The sequence below is a fragment of the Jatropha curcas genome, chromosome 1 (assembly GCF_041381405.1).
Source record: "Jatropha curcas cultivar XTBG-Jc1 chromosome 1, XTBG_Jcur_1.0, whole genome shotgun sequence".
NCBI lineage: Eukaryota > Viridiplantae > Streptophyta > Magnoliopsida > Malpighiales > Euphorbiaceae > Jatropha > Jatropha curcas.
In genome coordinates this window covers 33,123,772-33,139,192 of record NC_143151.1, presented here as the reverse complement: position 1 = coordinate 33,139,192, position 15,421 = coordinate 33,123,772, and the positions used below count along the sequence as shown (strand labels likewise).

General features: G+C 33.3%; 3 protein-coding genes across 6 annotated transcripts; 1 reads left to right on the top strand and 2 right to left on the bottom strand.

Moving 5' to 3' along the window:
* Positions 1 to 259: 259 nt before the first annotated feature.
* Positions 260 to 2,971, top strand: MYB26 (myb domain protein 26). The gene is made up of 3 exons (XM_012213563.4): positions 260 to 774; positions 1,175 to 1,304; positions 1,525 to 2,971. Exons 1-3 carry the CDS (start codon positions 642 to 644, stop codon positions 2,426 to 2,428), a joined length of 1,167 nt encoding a protein of 388 aa, XP_012068953.1. The 5' UTR covers positions 260 to 641; the 3' UTR covers positions 2,429 to 2,971.
* A 1,505-nt stretch (positions 2,972 to 4,476) lies between these two features.
* LOC105631442 (Ribosomal protein L34) lies at positions 4,477 to 7,005 on the bottom strand. 3 transcript variants are annotated; one of them, XM_012213566.4, is made up of 3 exons: positions 6,669 to 7,004; positions 5,271 to 5,361; positions 4,477 to 4,827 (listed from the first exon to the last, which is right to left on the bottom strand). In XM_012213566.4, the coding sequence occupies exons 1-3, from the start codon at positions 6,934 to 6,936 to the stop codon at positions 4,788 to 4,790; spliced, it is 399 nt and encodes a 132-aa protein (XP_012068956.1). In that variant the 5' UTR covers positions 6,937 to 7,004; the 3' UTR covers positions 4,477 to 4,787. The 3 variants fall into 3 exon arrangements, with proteins under 3 accessions (XP_012068956.1, XP_012068954.1, XP_089575792.1); XM_012213564.4 differs by having other exon boundaries at positions 4,477 to 4,831; positions 6,669 to 7,000; XM_089719666.1 differs by lacking the exon at positions 4,477 to 4,827 and adding an exon at positions 4,837 to 4,909 and having other exon boundaries at positions 6,669 to 7,005.
* Positions 7,006 to 7,634: 629 nt separating this feature from the next.
* On the bottom strand, positions 7,635 to 13,611 carry LOC105631443 (Survival protein SurE-like phosphatase/nucleotidase). 2 transcript variants are annotated; one of them, XM_012213567.4, is made up of 10 exons: positions 13,064 to 13,608; positions 12,608 to 12,702; positions 12,203 to 12,270; positions 12,073 to 12,116; positions 11,729 to 11,806; positions 11,495 to 11,648; positions 8,824 to 8,973; positions 8,620 to 8,730; positions 8,072 to 8,137; positions 7,635 to 7,959 (listed from the first exon to the last, which is right to left on the bottom strand). In XM_012213567.4, the coding sequence occupies exons 1-10, from the start codon at positions 13,351 to 13,353 to the stop codon at positions 7,861 to 7,863; spliced, it is 1,155 nt and encodes a 384-aa protein (XP_012068957.1). In that variant the 5' UTR covers positions 13,354 to 13,608; the 3' UTR covers positions 7,635 to 7,860. The 2 variants fall into 2 exon arrangements, with proteins under 2 accessions (XP_012068957.1, XP_089575783.1); XM_089719657.1 differs by lacking the exon at positions 8,824 to 8,973 and having other exon boundaries at positions 13,064 to 13,611.
* Between the last annotated feature and the right edge of the window lie 1,810 nt (positions 13,612 to 15,421).

The following is a 15,421-nucleotide window of genomic DNA, read 5'->3' as shown; positions in this document are numbered from 1 at the left end:
GAGGTGAGAAACACTGATATGATAGTGTGTAATTCCATTCCATGACATGAGATGATATGAAACTGTTGATTAAATCCCTGTAGGACGCGGACGATAAGTCCAAAGGGTGGGACCAAAGAAGACAAAAAGGGCCCCACAAACCATTGCATGAATGACACGTGGCATTGGTAACCCCATCCCTAACCCTGAAATTGCAAAGGGAGGATCCCATTATAAGCCATACAGCTCTCACAGTATGATTCTGCAGCTTTTAGCCTTTTGCCCACAAACTCTAATTGGCCCCCACCTTTGTACAGCTCCTCTCATTTATTTCTTCTTCTCTCCCTCTCTCTTAATACTCATCTCCATCTTTTTATTTCAACAGTTTTTTCTTTTTTTTTTTTTTAAATTATGTAATCTAAAAGTGCAGTCCCGTCCAGTCCAGTACTACTTGGTAGAGAAGAGAAGAGGAGAGAGAAGAGAAGAGGAGAAGAAAGAGAAGAGTCTTTTTTTTCTTTTTAACCTCTCTGTAGCTCTTTTTCACTTTTATATAAACAAAACCAGGGCACTACTGATTTTGGTCTGTCATTGGGTATTGTATAATATTATTCCTTACACAGAGAGAGAGAGAGAGAGAGAGAGAGAGAGAGAGAGAGAGAGAGATGGGGCATCACTCCTGCTGTAACAAACAGAAAGTGAAGAGAGGACTGTGGTCACCAGAGGAAGATGAGAAACTCATCAACTACATTTCAACCTATGGCCATGGCTGCTGGAGTTCTGTTCCTAAACTTGCTGGTATGATATGTTTTTTTGTTTTCTTTTCTATTTCTTTCTGTCTGACACACAGAGACATGCACAGACACACATACACTAGTCATTTGTTAATTATTATTTTATATCTTTAATATTTATATAGGTCAACCATCATTTTCTGGATCCATCATCGCCCTTCTATATTTTTTTATTAATTAATTCTATATTTTATAATTTAATTTCTTGTATCGTTTTGAACCAAATCGTGTGTGTGTATATATAAATAAGTAAATAAATTTCCAAGTGTTTTTTATTTTTTGAGGTTCAAATTCCATGGTGTATTTGATTGATTTTCCTTTCTTTAATTCTCCTTCTTCTCCATCTCCTTCTCCTCCTCCTCCTCCTCCTTCTCCTTCCTTTGGCTTTTTCTTTGATATTGCAGGGTTGCAGAGATGTGGAAAAAGCTGCAGATTAAGATGGATAAATTATCTAAGACCTGACTTAAAACGTGGAAGCTTCTCTCCTCAAGAAGCAGCCCTCATTGTTGAACTTCATAGCATTCTTGGAAATAGGTATAATATTTACATAATTAATAAAAAAATTTACTTTAATTTATAACCAACCAATCAACTTTGGTTTAGTAGTCTAAAATCTAATTTATGAGCTTGTTACAAAGTTGAAACCTCTGCCAAAATCTAGTTAACAAATCTTAAAGTTTATTATCGGTAAACATATTTTATATATATTCTTGCAAAAATAAATCATATGAACACATTTTCTTTTTTTGAACAGATGGGCACAAATAGCTAAGCATCTACCAGGAAGAACAGATAATGAAGTGAAGAATTTTTGGAACTCTAGTATAAAGAAGAGGCTAATATCTCATGATGTTCCTGCTTTAGCTGCATTTACTGATGTTCATAACCCTAATGGTGCTGAGGAAGCTTTCTTTTCTCTGAGTGCAAACCCTAATCTCATCTTGAGTGCTCAACAGGACCAACTATACCTTCCTTCCCCAACTTCAATGCTACAAAGTTTTGGTCAATTGGGAGATTACAAATTTAACCAACCCAATAATAATAGCAGTTACAATAATTTTGATTTATCTCAATTGGCACCTTCAATAATCTCACCACCACCACAAAATAATAATAGTGATTCTTCATCTTCTTTTGATCCAATGTGGGCATTCCCTTATTTACATCAACACCTTGACCCAAATCATCAAGAAGATCAAATTCTGAACAATGGAGCTGGCCCACATTACGTTGATCATCATCAAGATGAAGATCAGAAGCTTGCTAATGATCATCAAAGTATTAGTGCACTAATGGGTTGTCATGAGAATCAAGCTTGTATGATGCCAATGATGCCAAAACTATGTGAGATAATTGAAGGGATGAGCAGTAATATTTGCTGCAATATTATTCCATCATCAGCATCATCATCCGGTTCACAAGAAGTAGTAGTAACTGACCCACTTGTTGCTAGACTTCCATGTTTTCAATTAGGGTCTTATCCACATGACCCGCACGTGCCAAGCAATCAGATGGAGTATATTGATGCAATCATGTCATCATTGCCATCATCTTCACCATCAGCATTTTCAAGTGGTCAATTTGGTGCAAACCCTAATAATAATAATAATAATAACAATAATAATAATCTTCCTTCAAGCTGCTGTTGGGATGCCTAGCTACGGGGTGGGCTTCCTTTTAGGTGTTTGTGTATGGATTCATTTGATACATGAAGTGCATTTATTTCCTGATATATGCATAAGATGGTGAGTGCAACTCTTTATGGGAAAACCTAGATGTTACTAGTTCAGGCTCTTCAGTGAGTAATGCTTCCTGAGGTTTCATAAATATGTGTAGGCTCTTTTGACATGTTTCTCACCTACAATATTTCCACCTCAATAAATCCTCTTATGGTGAAGTACCCTATATTTGCATATATACGTTTATCTTATTTCTAAAGCTCTCTCTCTTTCTCTCTCATTTAATATTTATCTTTTTTTTTTTTTTTTAGGAAAATAGTGTTATTTATTTGATTTTGTTGCTTAGGATAGAGGTTAACTAATTCTTGAATGTATGGTGATGTGTTGTTAACTGTTTTAAGGGTACATAGACAGTGAAGGGAGGTGTTTTCTTGTATGACTTTTATGATTAGTTTATTGTGTCGTGCAACTTTGTAAGTATTGGAGATGATATAAAAGTTAAAAAACAATTTTACATTACAAGTTAAGTAAATGAAAGAATTTCAAAAACTGCAAAAAACAAGAAAGTTGCAACTCTAATCAATTTACAATAATAAAGACTTGATAGAAGAAAGGCTTGTGCTAACTACTAGTACTTGTCATTGTTTGGTTACATCACTGCCTTTCTTTCTCCACAATGTAACTCATACATAGCCCAAAAATAGATGTACTATAAAGGCTTATCTTTTGTGACCTTGTCAAACACCTTCTTCAGTTATTCTTCATTCTCAAGCTGTCTTCATTTTCCTCGTACTCTAACGCAGCTAGCAACAATTAATAACTTCATTTCACATATACAAGCACGACATAAATGGTATGTAATGTAATTTACACTCATCATCCATCTTCAGAATCTCCATGAAGATAACTAAACTAACTTTCAAGAGAGATTTTTATGTATATATACATACTCATTTTTCATGGTTCATCAATAATAAATTGTAGCGCTGCAAGGTTATCCACTGAGATTGGAACAAAGCTATTTCAGTTTTTGTCTTCCAATGATGAGATAGTTATAGGACGAGTCTATAAGTGCAAGTAATAATTTCCTCGTACAACTCATAACGTTTGCATTATTGAACAGCAGCGAGTGCACAAAGATACTCCCAAGACCCAATAATCCCTAATACACAAAATAGGAGACACAGATTTTCTTTCTACAATAAAAGGTGATTTGATTAGTAGGAAACAAGGGAAAGACTCCACAAGATAATGTAGAAGAAGAGTCCTGGCTGCTTGTACTATGGGAGGCAAATACTAGACATGACTGAAGGTTGCCCATATAGTATTTTATTTCACAAACGCCGGCATGTTTTTTGTCGAATAATATTATACATGTTTAAGTGGGCCATTCAATGCACGATTTGTGACCCTTTATTCCTTTACAGAGGGTAGCTTGTTTACAAAGTATTCAATTATTGTCAAAGTTCAACTCTGCTTTCAATCATTAACACCATTCTGTGCATATACAGACTCTTCCTACCTTTTCACAGACAATCAAACAAATGAGATTATCCAATGTTGATTATTCAACTTAATAATTATAAATTTTTGCCATTATACAAGTCAATAAATGGGACAAAAAAAAAAAAAAAAAAACAATATCAAGTTAAACCAACAGTGTAACAAGCTCACCAAATTGCTCATCAGTGTCTTCTATAGTGACTCTAAAATTGCAGAACAGCATAACAAATACACTTTACCGTGTACCGACAAGTGACAAGAGTACCTTCACAAGTTGATTAGACTACAATATATGAATCACTAACTAGAAAGCAAAATTGAGTATCTCTATATTATTTGCATATGCTTAGCAATTGGAACTTTTAACCCAGCAGAGTATCTCTATATTATTTGCATATGCTTCGCAATTGGAACTTTTAACCCAGCAGAGTACAGTACCATCATTAGAGGTCATTGTCCCTTCCAAAGACACCACTAATATGAACAAGCATCTCCACAAATACAAACCAAAACAGAGGTTATAATTTAAGAAAACAAGCCTTTTTGCTACTACTATCAAGAAACATTTATGTTCACCACATTCTTAGTTTCATCAACATACTCGTACAAATATTTATATAGAGGAGGAATAATCATAATGTAAACAAATGAAAGACTGAAACTAACTTTGCATTGTAGTCCTACAAGGAATTAAGGGTAGACTGAACCACCAAAAGGAGCAAATGTCTTTTCTAATTTGCTTAGTCATACCATGAAAAAAGGGCAGCTTCTAATTGCAGAAATTTAACAATTCATTGATTGAGATGCTAAGCAGTGATCCTTGACCGACCTTTTGCTATTCTTCGTGCAATAACTCTCCTACCACCCTTGGTTGCCTTGCTGTCACATACCAAATTGCATCAATCACACAAGTGAACGAATTTCAGCAAGTTCACACACATATAGGTAAATGTACCCCTGTGAATTAGATTTGCATAAAAGGAAAAGAAGAAAGACCATTCAGAAAAGGCACATGGCAGATCTGTGGCTGATAGGCATGCAAGGGCCAAATGATGGCTTGAAATCACTAAACACAAGAATTATCACTCCACATTTTAATGAAAGAAGAGTTTTTTATGCATCAGGGAAGTTAATTTCGCCTCACAAGATACTCAACAAAAAGCTACCTATTCCAATATTCTCATGCAAATTTTGTGCTTGCACCAAAAGTCATGATTTCTTTATCTGAAATTCCAAATATTAACAATTAACCTAAGCCCTATTCCTCATGGAAAATCAAGATTCAAGAGTCCAGTTGCGGGAAGGAGGTGAGAGATACCGTGCAAAGAAACCATGATTCCTTTTACGCCTAAGGATGCTAGGTTGGAATGTCCTCTTAATCAAGAACATTGGCTCACTTGATGAATCACCTGAAGAATATCAGAGCAGTTATGCATTAGCTGAAAAGCAAAAGAAAACAGTGTGATTACTTGATCAATGACCAATCCCAGCATCCTAAAACTTTTAGCCTGAATTTGTTGAGTACAAACATAGTAACTTACCCACAATTACATTTCATAACACCAATTTTGCAAACCAAAATGCTATCTGCTAAACACTACTTTATTTTATTTTTTCATTTATTTATTTGCAAGAAACTTTCTAAAGTAATTTCTTTTCATGTTTTTAGCAGAACCTCAAGTGATATATCTGACTTCTGAATCTCATTCAAAAGCTTGCAAGAACTGTGGTTGAAGAATTTTAAATAAGCCAGAGCAGGGCCACATTGATTTTCTACTTTGTAGAATCAAATAAGAAACTGTGACTCATATTTGGTTAAAGGAACAAAATTACATACAACCTTTTTCCTCTACTCACCCCAAAATCATAATATTTTATCTACCAGTATATAAATCCAACAAATATTCAGATTCCTAACTGGTAAGCATATGTATTCCAGGGACCATATCAGCATGTCTATATAATCCTCGACGTGTCATCTTAACAATTAAGACAACTTCATATTTGAATCTAGAAATTTACATCTAAATATTATTGATTGCATACTGTCGAAAGATCAGAATTCAGGAGTGAAACAGAAAAGGCTTTATCTGAACTATTTGGATTCTGATAAAAATGTTATACCTCATAAAATAATTCAATTACATGTTAATTCAAATGAATCATGTACTTCTAATCACAAAATAAAAGCACCAAAGGACTAAACATGAAAACGTTATGTAACTACTATACACAATGGTGCTTCTGTATTCAATAATGGAAAGAATGATCCAGAAATTGAGTATACCATAGTGGTGCATGAAAGATATCACCGGTTATTAATGAGAAAGGCACAAACAGGATGTCTTGTGAACTAAGGACACCCTTTATGAATGAGAAAGGCATAACCCAAATTGAAAGTCTAATGATTGACTAATTACAAAATGCAAAAACCAGAAAAAATTTAGTTATATAAACTGACATCACATCAGCAATCAATTATTGCTCAAAGAAAATCGAAATCTATCAAATTCTCTTGCTAAATATGTAATTAGTGACGAAAGCAGAGAAGGTATCCACTAATTAGAGAAGGCATCCACTAATTGACAATGATAAGATCAATTAAATACGATATCCAACATTTTCGGTACCAACAATGTTAAACAATCGAAACCCCTTAAACTTTAATAGAAAATCATAAATTAAAAAGAATATTGATAGACAAGACAGAAAGTACCTTCGGGCAAGAAGAAACCGAGAGAAGGCAGACCACAGGGATGCAAAAACCCTTCATTGGAAAGCCTGTTGATAGAATGGGCGTCATTTTGAGGGAAATTGAGAGAAATTTGGAATTTGGAGAGAGAAGGGAATAGCTGAGGAGTAATTTCGAAGCCGTGAGATGCAACTTGACGAGTCGTGTTAGGGTTCTGATGCAGAACAGGATTCGATAGGAACATGCGGTTCATCAGTGAAGCTCCGGTTCGAATAAGGTTTTTGGTCGCCATTGTTTCGGAAAAATGATCCCTTTTTTCTCAAAACTAAACCCTAGCGAAGACGGTGCTCCGGTTGTTAGTTTGAAGAGACGGAGAGAGCTAGAATAGAGGTTGGGCTTCATGGAGCCCATTATCATCCACCGGGAGCCCAAAGTAGCTAATTCAGCCCATTATTAATTAGTTAGTGCGCCTTTATGTGCTCGCCGCCATTTATTTCTTGTTTTTTTTTCCCTGAGAAAAGGATAATTAGCCATTCATTGTCATACTCGTTCCTAAACAGCCGAAATTTCAGGTTACTTAAAAAAATTATTAAAATTATCCGAATTTTATTAAACTATTAAATAAATTAATTATATTTGCCTTAGTTTAATATATCTAAATACCAAAATTTTAAAACATTAATAATTTATCTAAATTCCAAAATTTCAAAAAATTAAAATAATAATTATTGATTATATATAAAAAAAAAATTATTACTCATTCAAAACCGACACGTATCCTTGAACTTAATACTTTTGTCTGTTCATTATAATCAGTTTATTTAAGACAGAGAGGGCACATTCAATCTCACAATAAGTTGCAAAGTAAATTAATGATTTGGAGCATTCACTGTCTCAATTAGTTCTGCTATCAATAAATCATGAATCACATGTTAAGAAACAAATACAAGATACAATTCCACAAAAAAAAAATAAAAGGAAAAAGAGCAGTTAGAGAAAAAGGCAAGGTCGATCAATTAGGACCTGACCATTTTTAAATTACATTTTATGTGTAGGCAACTACTAAATACAAACCCAACTCCACCAAAATATTTGGGAAAAATAAATTAAGGGTAAAATTTTAAAAAAGCAAATGCAAAAATCACAAATCAATTAATAACTAATTAACACAACAGGAAATGTATACAAAATCGCTGGTTCTCTCAGTCAATGTGGTTTATTGGTCCTCTTTAAGTGCAGAAGATATCCAATCTGCAGCTGCTACATGAGTTTCTGGCTCGATATGTGGCAAAAGCGATAAAGGAGTTACAGACACCTACATTTCAAAATTTAAAAAAAAAAAAAAAAAAAAAAAAAAATGATACCTTGGTGGATTTAAACATGGACATGAAATACTTTAACATCAAAAGCACAGAATTTTAACTTACAAATCCATTTTCAAGCGCCCTGAAATCCAGATCTTCATTTGTATCTGCCTGTTCTTTGTCCTGAAACTGAAGTTAAAGCTATGTTAACTTAGTTCATCGATATTTAACGGCCCAACGGAAAAGGGGCAAAGAACGGGAGGTCAATCAGCATATAAGAACTAAACATATCAAGATGACAAAATAGAATATTGAGAAAATTTGTATGTTGTACCACAAAACATTTCGGTCCCCAAAAAGTAATTGCAGATATGCTGAAAACAAGTTTTTTGTACTTCCATGTCAACTACACAATTTAATACATCTTGACTACAAAAATAAAAAAAATAATAATAATAATAATAACAGCTAGTTAATTCCGTGACTAAGAACTGGGCAAAAGAAGCTCTCCACAAAAATAATAATTCAAAAGACGCAAGTTTCCTACTGGACACCTAGGTGCTGAAGTTATTCGTCCTACTAAAACAAGTGATGTGAACATTCTTGATACAGCCGAAAGGCCAATTAACTCGTTTTTCTGAAAATAATACTAGTACAGGAATTTTCTTTACCTCTAGACGAAAATACTTTTTCACTCGACCAGCATCAGATTTCCCAGCAGCCCCAACTGATTCAATCTCCACCACACTCTTCTTTTGTGTGGTCAAACGGCGAGCTGCACCCTGAGAAAATCAAAAGAAACAATTCCATCAATGGAGAGAGATATGCAAAAAATTGTCCTTTCCAAAAGAAATTACAAAGTGCAAGCTACTCACAGCAGCAGAGGCATCTCGCCCAAGCTGAGCAAGCTGGATGCCAAGACTCTGTTGATTAGACATGAAACCAGCATTAGGATGCCGGTTAGCTGAAACAGCTAGCCAGCTAGGCGAGGATCTCCACATGCTTTGCTTAGTCAATTTGAAACCCTTTCAGTTAAAAACATATGCCAGAAAGGGTGAGCATATAATAGTATTAGCTAAAAGTTATGAACTGAAAGAATGAAAGAAACAACATTCCATGCATGTGGCACAGCACAAAGAGGACAACAGAAAAGCTAAATTAGAACTCAGATCGAAAAGGCATCATTATCTTTTATTGAAGGCATCCCTTGCATACCACAGAAAATGTGCTGTAAACACAAGAGAAGTGAAAAATTATCACCAATCATCGGGTAAAGCATCATGCTATTTTATCATGTCAGACAAAGGGCCAGAACTTCTTCACAGAAATATGGACGAGTGTTCCTCTCAGTATCACCAAAACAAATAACAAATGGAAAATTAAAAATAGAAGAAGCAGGAAGACGAGAGGAAGAGTGGCCAACCAGCAGAGAGATAAAGAGAGTAAACTAACAAGAGCTCATTAATCAAGAAAGTCTGTCTGTAAGGCAGAGGATGGTGACTAATGACAATATATGAAGACCTTGATTGTATGTTGAGACTGGAACAAAATAAAACTCAAAGAACATTTAAAATAGAGCTCAATAATGTTTAAACTCTGTACGAGTTGCATTATAATTTAGTAACGGAATTGCCTAAAGACCCCTAAGATATATGTGTGCAAAACTATTTGTATGTAAATGCATAATCCTCCATCTATGATATAGATTGACTTAGTCTTGCAATATAAGCCTGCAATCAACTACTCAATAGACAGCCAATTGCTGCCCAAATAACAAGGATCAGTGTTGATCAGAGCAGATTTACTGTGCATAACTTTATCAAAAGATAGTTAAAAGTGCACCAATTTTTCTACTATTAATCTCAGAAATAACAGAGTTCAGACTTTTCATGCATATTCAGCAATATATGCATGTTGCACTTCCAGGCTCCACTATTTCCTTTCATCTATCATTAAACCCAAAAGTCATTCCAATTGAGTAGCAGATAAGCCTTCCAACCCAATGGTCAAAGCTTACTTTATGCCAATTAGTCCTGATCACATCAACATATTTGACAAGATATACCTATATGGGCTTTGGAAATTGAAGGTATCATATACAAGCCTTTAAGAAGGCATATCTCAACATGTTGTTATCCAAATCACAAACAACATGTTTTCTCTTAGTGTTACCATAGTGTATTCTATCAACAAGTAAAAGCATTTTACTGAATATAAACATCTCCTAGGACACAACTTCATATTAGAGGATGAAGTCTAGAACTTGCATTTTATACTTTAAGGAAATGATGCTATAAGCTGAATATCATTAAACAGCTTTCTAATTACAGAAGAAGATCCTTTTTTTTTTTCCAAAGCCACTGCTAACACACTCCCACCAGAGAACCTTAATTAATTGTCTATTAAGTAATAGCCCAACTCAACTACAGCTTAATCCCAAAGGAGTTACGTTTGGGTATATTAATGCTCCATTCTACTCAGTTTAGAACTACACTTTTTGAAAGATTGATTTGTTACTAAATCCTTTCTCACTACTTCTCCCCACTTAATCTTCTTGTGCTCAACATTCTACACTACAATTCTAATAACTACAACAAATAAATTGCTGACAATGATTCTTTTCCCAATTAGAGGATTCACATGCCCCTTTGTCTCAGTGTTGCTCGAACAAATAAATTATTTACTCCACAATAACCTTATAATAACAGTTCAAGAAACTACTGTCTATAAATGGACACACGTTGTCAATGGTTAACTAGTTGTGATAATGGTAACTGCTGAAACTAAATTAATAATTATAGAATTTCCATAAGCAGCTAGGATGACCACAAAACAGCTGCTGATGACCCCATTGACTATGTATAGATTTTGGAACCAACAGTGCAAGCTGGTATATAAAACTGATGAATCACATTTTTGTACCAATGAAATTATGTCTGATAATCATAGCTTCAAAAGCTCAATTTGCTGTTCGCTTAGCATTGGAAAACAGAGGTAGCTTCAAGTTTAAATAGAGAATGCCTCCAAATAGATGTTCCATAATATTTCTTGAACAAAGCTTCGAGAGACACCGAAAGACATGGATTCCACCTAAAGCTTCAAACTAAATATTCCAAAAGCATATATGTCTCTCCAAAACCATCTTTCTTGTGGCCATCCAAACTTCCAATTGCAAGATTCTGAAAGAGAGAGTAGTCATGCTTATTTCTGCAGTTAAAGATATACTATCACAAAAGGCTGCCTTAATAACTTTTGCTGCATAGAAATGGACCAGCAGAGGAAGCACTTCAGCATTCATCTCTTGGTTAACTGGATCAACAAAATTGACTAAAGGCAACTTTCCTCCAAAAAAATGCAGAGGCCCCCAACTTATCAACTGTAGATAAGTGGATCCAGTTTGTACTGACAAAATATTTATGATCAGATAACTTCATGAATTACTGCCAATATTTGGTATGACAATGGTCTAAAAGTCAGGAGGCATATTATTAACGGTCAGAAGCCTTGTTAAATTCTCAGCAAAAAGTATATATAAAAAAGGCTCACCTTATTTTTAGTTGGAGATGTAGGGATTTCGATATGCAGAGAACAGCTCTTTGGAAAACTCCCCTTCTCAATGTCTCTGATAGCAGCATTGATCAATGGCAGACATACAGCAGCTGCATCTTTAAAATCACTTTCCTGGCTTTCATCCTTCTTCCTATAATCAATTAAAATTCTAAGAAATTGCTTATGCACAATATGGAGAAAAGAGGCACTAAGTCAACACCGTTAACTCACCAGTTTAACGATATTGACAGAGAAGGGACACCACAAATTAATGCCTCTCGAGCTCCAGCAACAACACCAGAGTAAAACCTGGTGGATTTTCGAAAAACAAATCAACCATTGAGCCTCCAACAAAGATTGGAATTAAATGGGACTGTTAGGAGAAAAAGAAAAAGACAAAATCCATATGAAAGATGTATTGATAATACTACTATCAGTTACAACTAAGACAGACATACTCAGACGAGCAAATTTAACCATTAGAACATGTAGAGGCATAGACCTTCACTGACACACTATTGGAGAGTCGAACAATATAATATATAATGGCGAACAAAGCTCTTCAGATTGCTTACATGTGATGACCACAGCTTGATCCCCGGTTGATTCCACTAATCACCTGAAAATTAAATTAATATAACTTCTCAAGAAATTATTAATTGCAAAAGCTATCTGTAACCGAATGCACAATATATTAAAGCTAACCAGCAAAGGCTTCGACCAAGAAAACAGTGCTCCAGACAATGCTAATGAAACACAATCCACAGGAGTCCCTGTGTGACAAAAACCATCACCAAATCTTATTATTATAAGCAATTGAAAGTAAAAGGTATACATTCTGGCTTTTTCAAGCTAAGATATTACATTTTCTCATTTCGATATCATTTCATTAAAATTCTAGCCCTTGAAGCGCAGGTAAAATTGGAAACTCAAAAACCACATCACTGTGTTGAAAGTTGAAACCATAAAATGAAATCAAGAAAACATCTCAAAATACTAGATGTTGTACATGTTCAACAACTTCACGATTAATTTTAGTATCTTAATTAAATAATATTAGCAAAAATATTGGACAAAGGAATATTAGAGTAAAATGAAAAAGCAGCCTACCCGAAACTTCATAAGCTGTGGCACCATTGATTTCAGCAGAAGTCACAGCAATTGTTTCTCGCAGAGTAACAGAATGACCAGATACTGATTTGTCCCTAAACCAACATATTCAAGAACTAAAGAAATCACAAGATGTTACCAATTTTTCAATACCTGTGCTGGAAAAGAGAAAAGGCAGACATAAAATCTGTTTCAAAAACAGAAAACAAATGCAAAAAATACAAGAGCAAAAGAAGATGAAGAGAAAAGAATATGGAAATATATTCTATACCATTATTAACAGTGAAGGGAAAAGAATATGAAACAGATTCAAAAATTAAAGGCATCCCACCTAAGCAATAAGATATTAAAAAAATAATTATCAAAAATTAGAGAAAACCCACATACCCAGATAAGATAATTAACAATAGACAGCAATAAATAAATAAATAAATAAATAAGCAACGGAAAACCCACGATTGAGGCGCCAAAACATTGACATTGTATAGGCCTTGACGAACCAGAGCTTCAACAAGAAAAACAAGGCCAGGCGAGTCAATCCCATCTCCATTGGTAACCAAAACAACAGGCTTAGAATTATCTTCAGTCTCCGTAGTACTTTCAACAGAAGTAGAAGTAGAGGGTTCTGTTGATTTATCATTATTATCATTTGATTGGTCACCTTCATCACCCTTTCTGCTTGACAACACTTCCTGAAGATTGGAAACCAACCCAGGAGGCAAGAAGTTGGGCCTGACAGAAGTCATTGTCAAAGATTAAAGATTTCGAGAAATACAGAGAGATGGATAAAATTATTGAGTAGAAGAATCAAAACCCTAGAGAGAGAAGAGAAAAAAAAAAGGGAGGGTAATGAAGAGATGATGAAAATGGAAAAAGGGAAATAGATAGATGGATGGATAGACCGGGTCTAACGGAGTTACTTGATTGCGGGAGAAAGTAAGTTTCTAGAGAGAGAGAGAGAGAGAGAGATTAGAGAAGAAGAGAATGGTTGTTACTTGTTACAAAATGGCGTGATTAGAGGTGGAAGAAATAGTGTGCTTTTTGGTCTTTGAAAGAGGGAAAAACAAAATTGAGATGGCTAATAATTTTTTAGGCTATTAATTAACTAATTAATTTAAATTTCTGTTTGTTGTTAATTTTACTTTACAACTATAAATAGTTGTTTGGATTTTAGTTTTTGATTTCACACTACTAATAATAATATGTTTTGAAATAATAAAGAAAAGTTAATTTGATGTCAATCTCTAAGCATAGTGTCATTAGTCATTAGATTATTGAAACTGTGATCCCCTCCATTAATGATGTGCTTCCATGTTCCACCTTTATGTGTCATGTCTTTGAATTTTTCTTTTCATTGAAACTCAATATTAAATTTTTTTTTAATTCAACTTTTATTTTTTTTTTAAGGAAAATACAGTTTTTATTCTCAAAAGCCTTGAAATTTCCTATATATACACTATCTCAATGATTAGATATCTTAGGTTTTTTTATTGTAAAATCCATAATTTCTAATTGGTGGCCAGAATTTGTTCAGACATGTCTTTGAATTCATTGGTAATTTGAGTAAAATTTCATTTTTACAGTTTAGTATGTTCTCATTTTGCTTCTCACTACTACCATAGTCGTTTTTACTATTTTAAATATATTAAATTAAATTATACTTTTAATTTTAAAATTTTGCTTTAATCTTAAAATTTTAAATTATAAACTTTTAATTGTTAAAAATTTATTATTTTAATTATGATGATGTAGATATTGAAATTACTAATTAAGTGAACAAAAATTAAAAATATATTTCAAGGCAAGATTCAAATAGTTTCTTTTGTGATTTAAATTAACCTTTTTTAGTTTTCATAACATCAGCATTCCTACCTCAAACTAACATATTACTTATTAGGATACTAATGAATTAGTTGAATTAGTTGGGGGATAAGACTAAGGAGGATGAATTATTTATTAAGCAATAAATGTATATTAAATTAAGAAGCTTTATTTATTAAGGAGGACAAAAAAAAAAATCATAGCAAGTTACTTAAAATTTATTTTATTTTTTCCCCTAAAAAAAATTTATTTTCTTTTGCTTGATAGTTTTCATTTTCTATATTAAAAAAAAAAAGAGATAATCATAGAAATGGATGAATCATAGAGTTATTTCATTTCATTATGGATAAAAGATGAAAAATAAAAAATAAAATTAAGACAATTCATGTCTTTGTCTTTATATCATACTATGCTTAATGTCATAATATTTTATGATTTGGATAACACATGAATTATGTCTTTATTGTATTTGTCTTTTACAATAAAGACATAATTATGTAAAAAGGTCAACTTCTTAATAATATAAATTTTTTATATTAAGATGAAAAAAAATTCTAATTTTGCTATTTCTTAAGATAAAAAAAAAATCTTTATGACTTAGAACTCTTGATTTTATAAAAATTATCTGTTAAATCCAGTGATTTACTCATTTTCAAATTAGTTAGTGATCAAATCAAGGGTTATTAGGTGAGATAATATTCATGAAGATTACAAGTAACGTTGAATTAATTATTACATGAAAGCTGGCTATATGCTTTTACGAAATATTTTAATAATGATAAAGATTTGAACTTTCTGTTCAATTGCAATGTTGTCGCAAGCTATAGTACAAGGAAGGTGTGGATGTCACGTCACAAGCTAAAATTGAATATGGGATTCAAGTCGTGTCTATTATGATTATTGTTATCCATCTTTCTTGGATTACATCACTAACCACCCTTAATCTTCAATAATTATACTTAAACTCATTGCTTATTATTACTTTTAATTTTT

What these genes read in the sequence shown, in the direction of transcription:
- LOC105631442 (XM_012213564.4), bottom strand. Translation starts at nt 6,936, where the DNA reads ATGGCGACCAAAAACCTTATTCGAACCGGAGCTTCACTGATGAACCGC. An exon ending in CGGTTTCTTCTTGCCCGAAG is followed by an intron (nt 5,362 to 6,668) that starts GTACTTTCTGTC and finishes GATATTCTTCAG; the next exon opens with GTGATTCATCAAGTGAGCCA. An exon ending in AATCATGGTTTCTTTGCACG is followed by an intron (nt 4,832 to 5,270) that starts GTATCTCTCACC and finishes GGTATGTGACAG; the next exon opens with CAAGGCAACCAAGGGTGGTA.
- MYB26 (XM_012213563.4), top strand. Translation starts at nt 642, where the DNA reads ATGGGGCATCACTCCTGCTGTAACAAACAGAAAGTGAAGAGAGGACTG. An exon ending in TTCTGTTCCTAAACTTGCTG is followed by an intron (nt 775 to 1,174) that starts GTATGATATGTT and finishes TTGATATTGCAG; the next exon opens with GGTTGCAGAGATGTGGAAAA. An exon ending in CATAGCATTCTTGGAAATAG is followed by an intron (nt 1,305 to 1,524) that starts GTATAATATTTA and finishes TTTTTTGAACAG; the next exon opens with ATGGGCACAAATAGCTAAGC.
- LOC105631443 (XM_012213567.4), bottom strand. Translation starts at nt 13,353, where the DNA reads ATGACTTCTGTCAGGCCCAACTTCTTGCCTCCTGGGTTGGTTTCCAAT. An exon ending in CACAGCTTATGAAGTTTCGG is followed by an intron (nt 12,271 to 12,607) that starts GTAGGCTGCTTT and finishes TTTGTCACACAG; the next exon opens with GGACTCCTGTGGATTGTGTT. An exon ending in GGCGAGATGCCTCTGCTGCT is followed by an intron (nt 8,731 to 8,823) that starts GTGAGTAGCTTG and finishes TGATTTTCTCAG; the next exon opens with GGTGCAGCTCGCCGTTTGAC.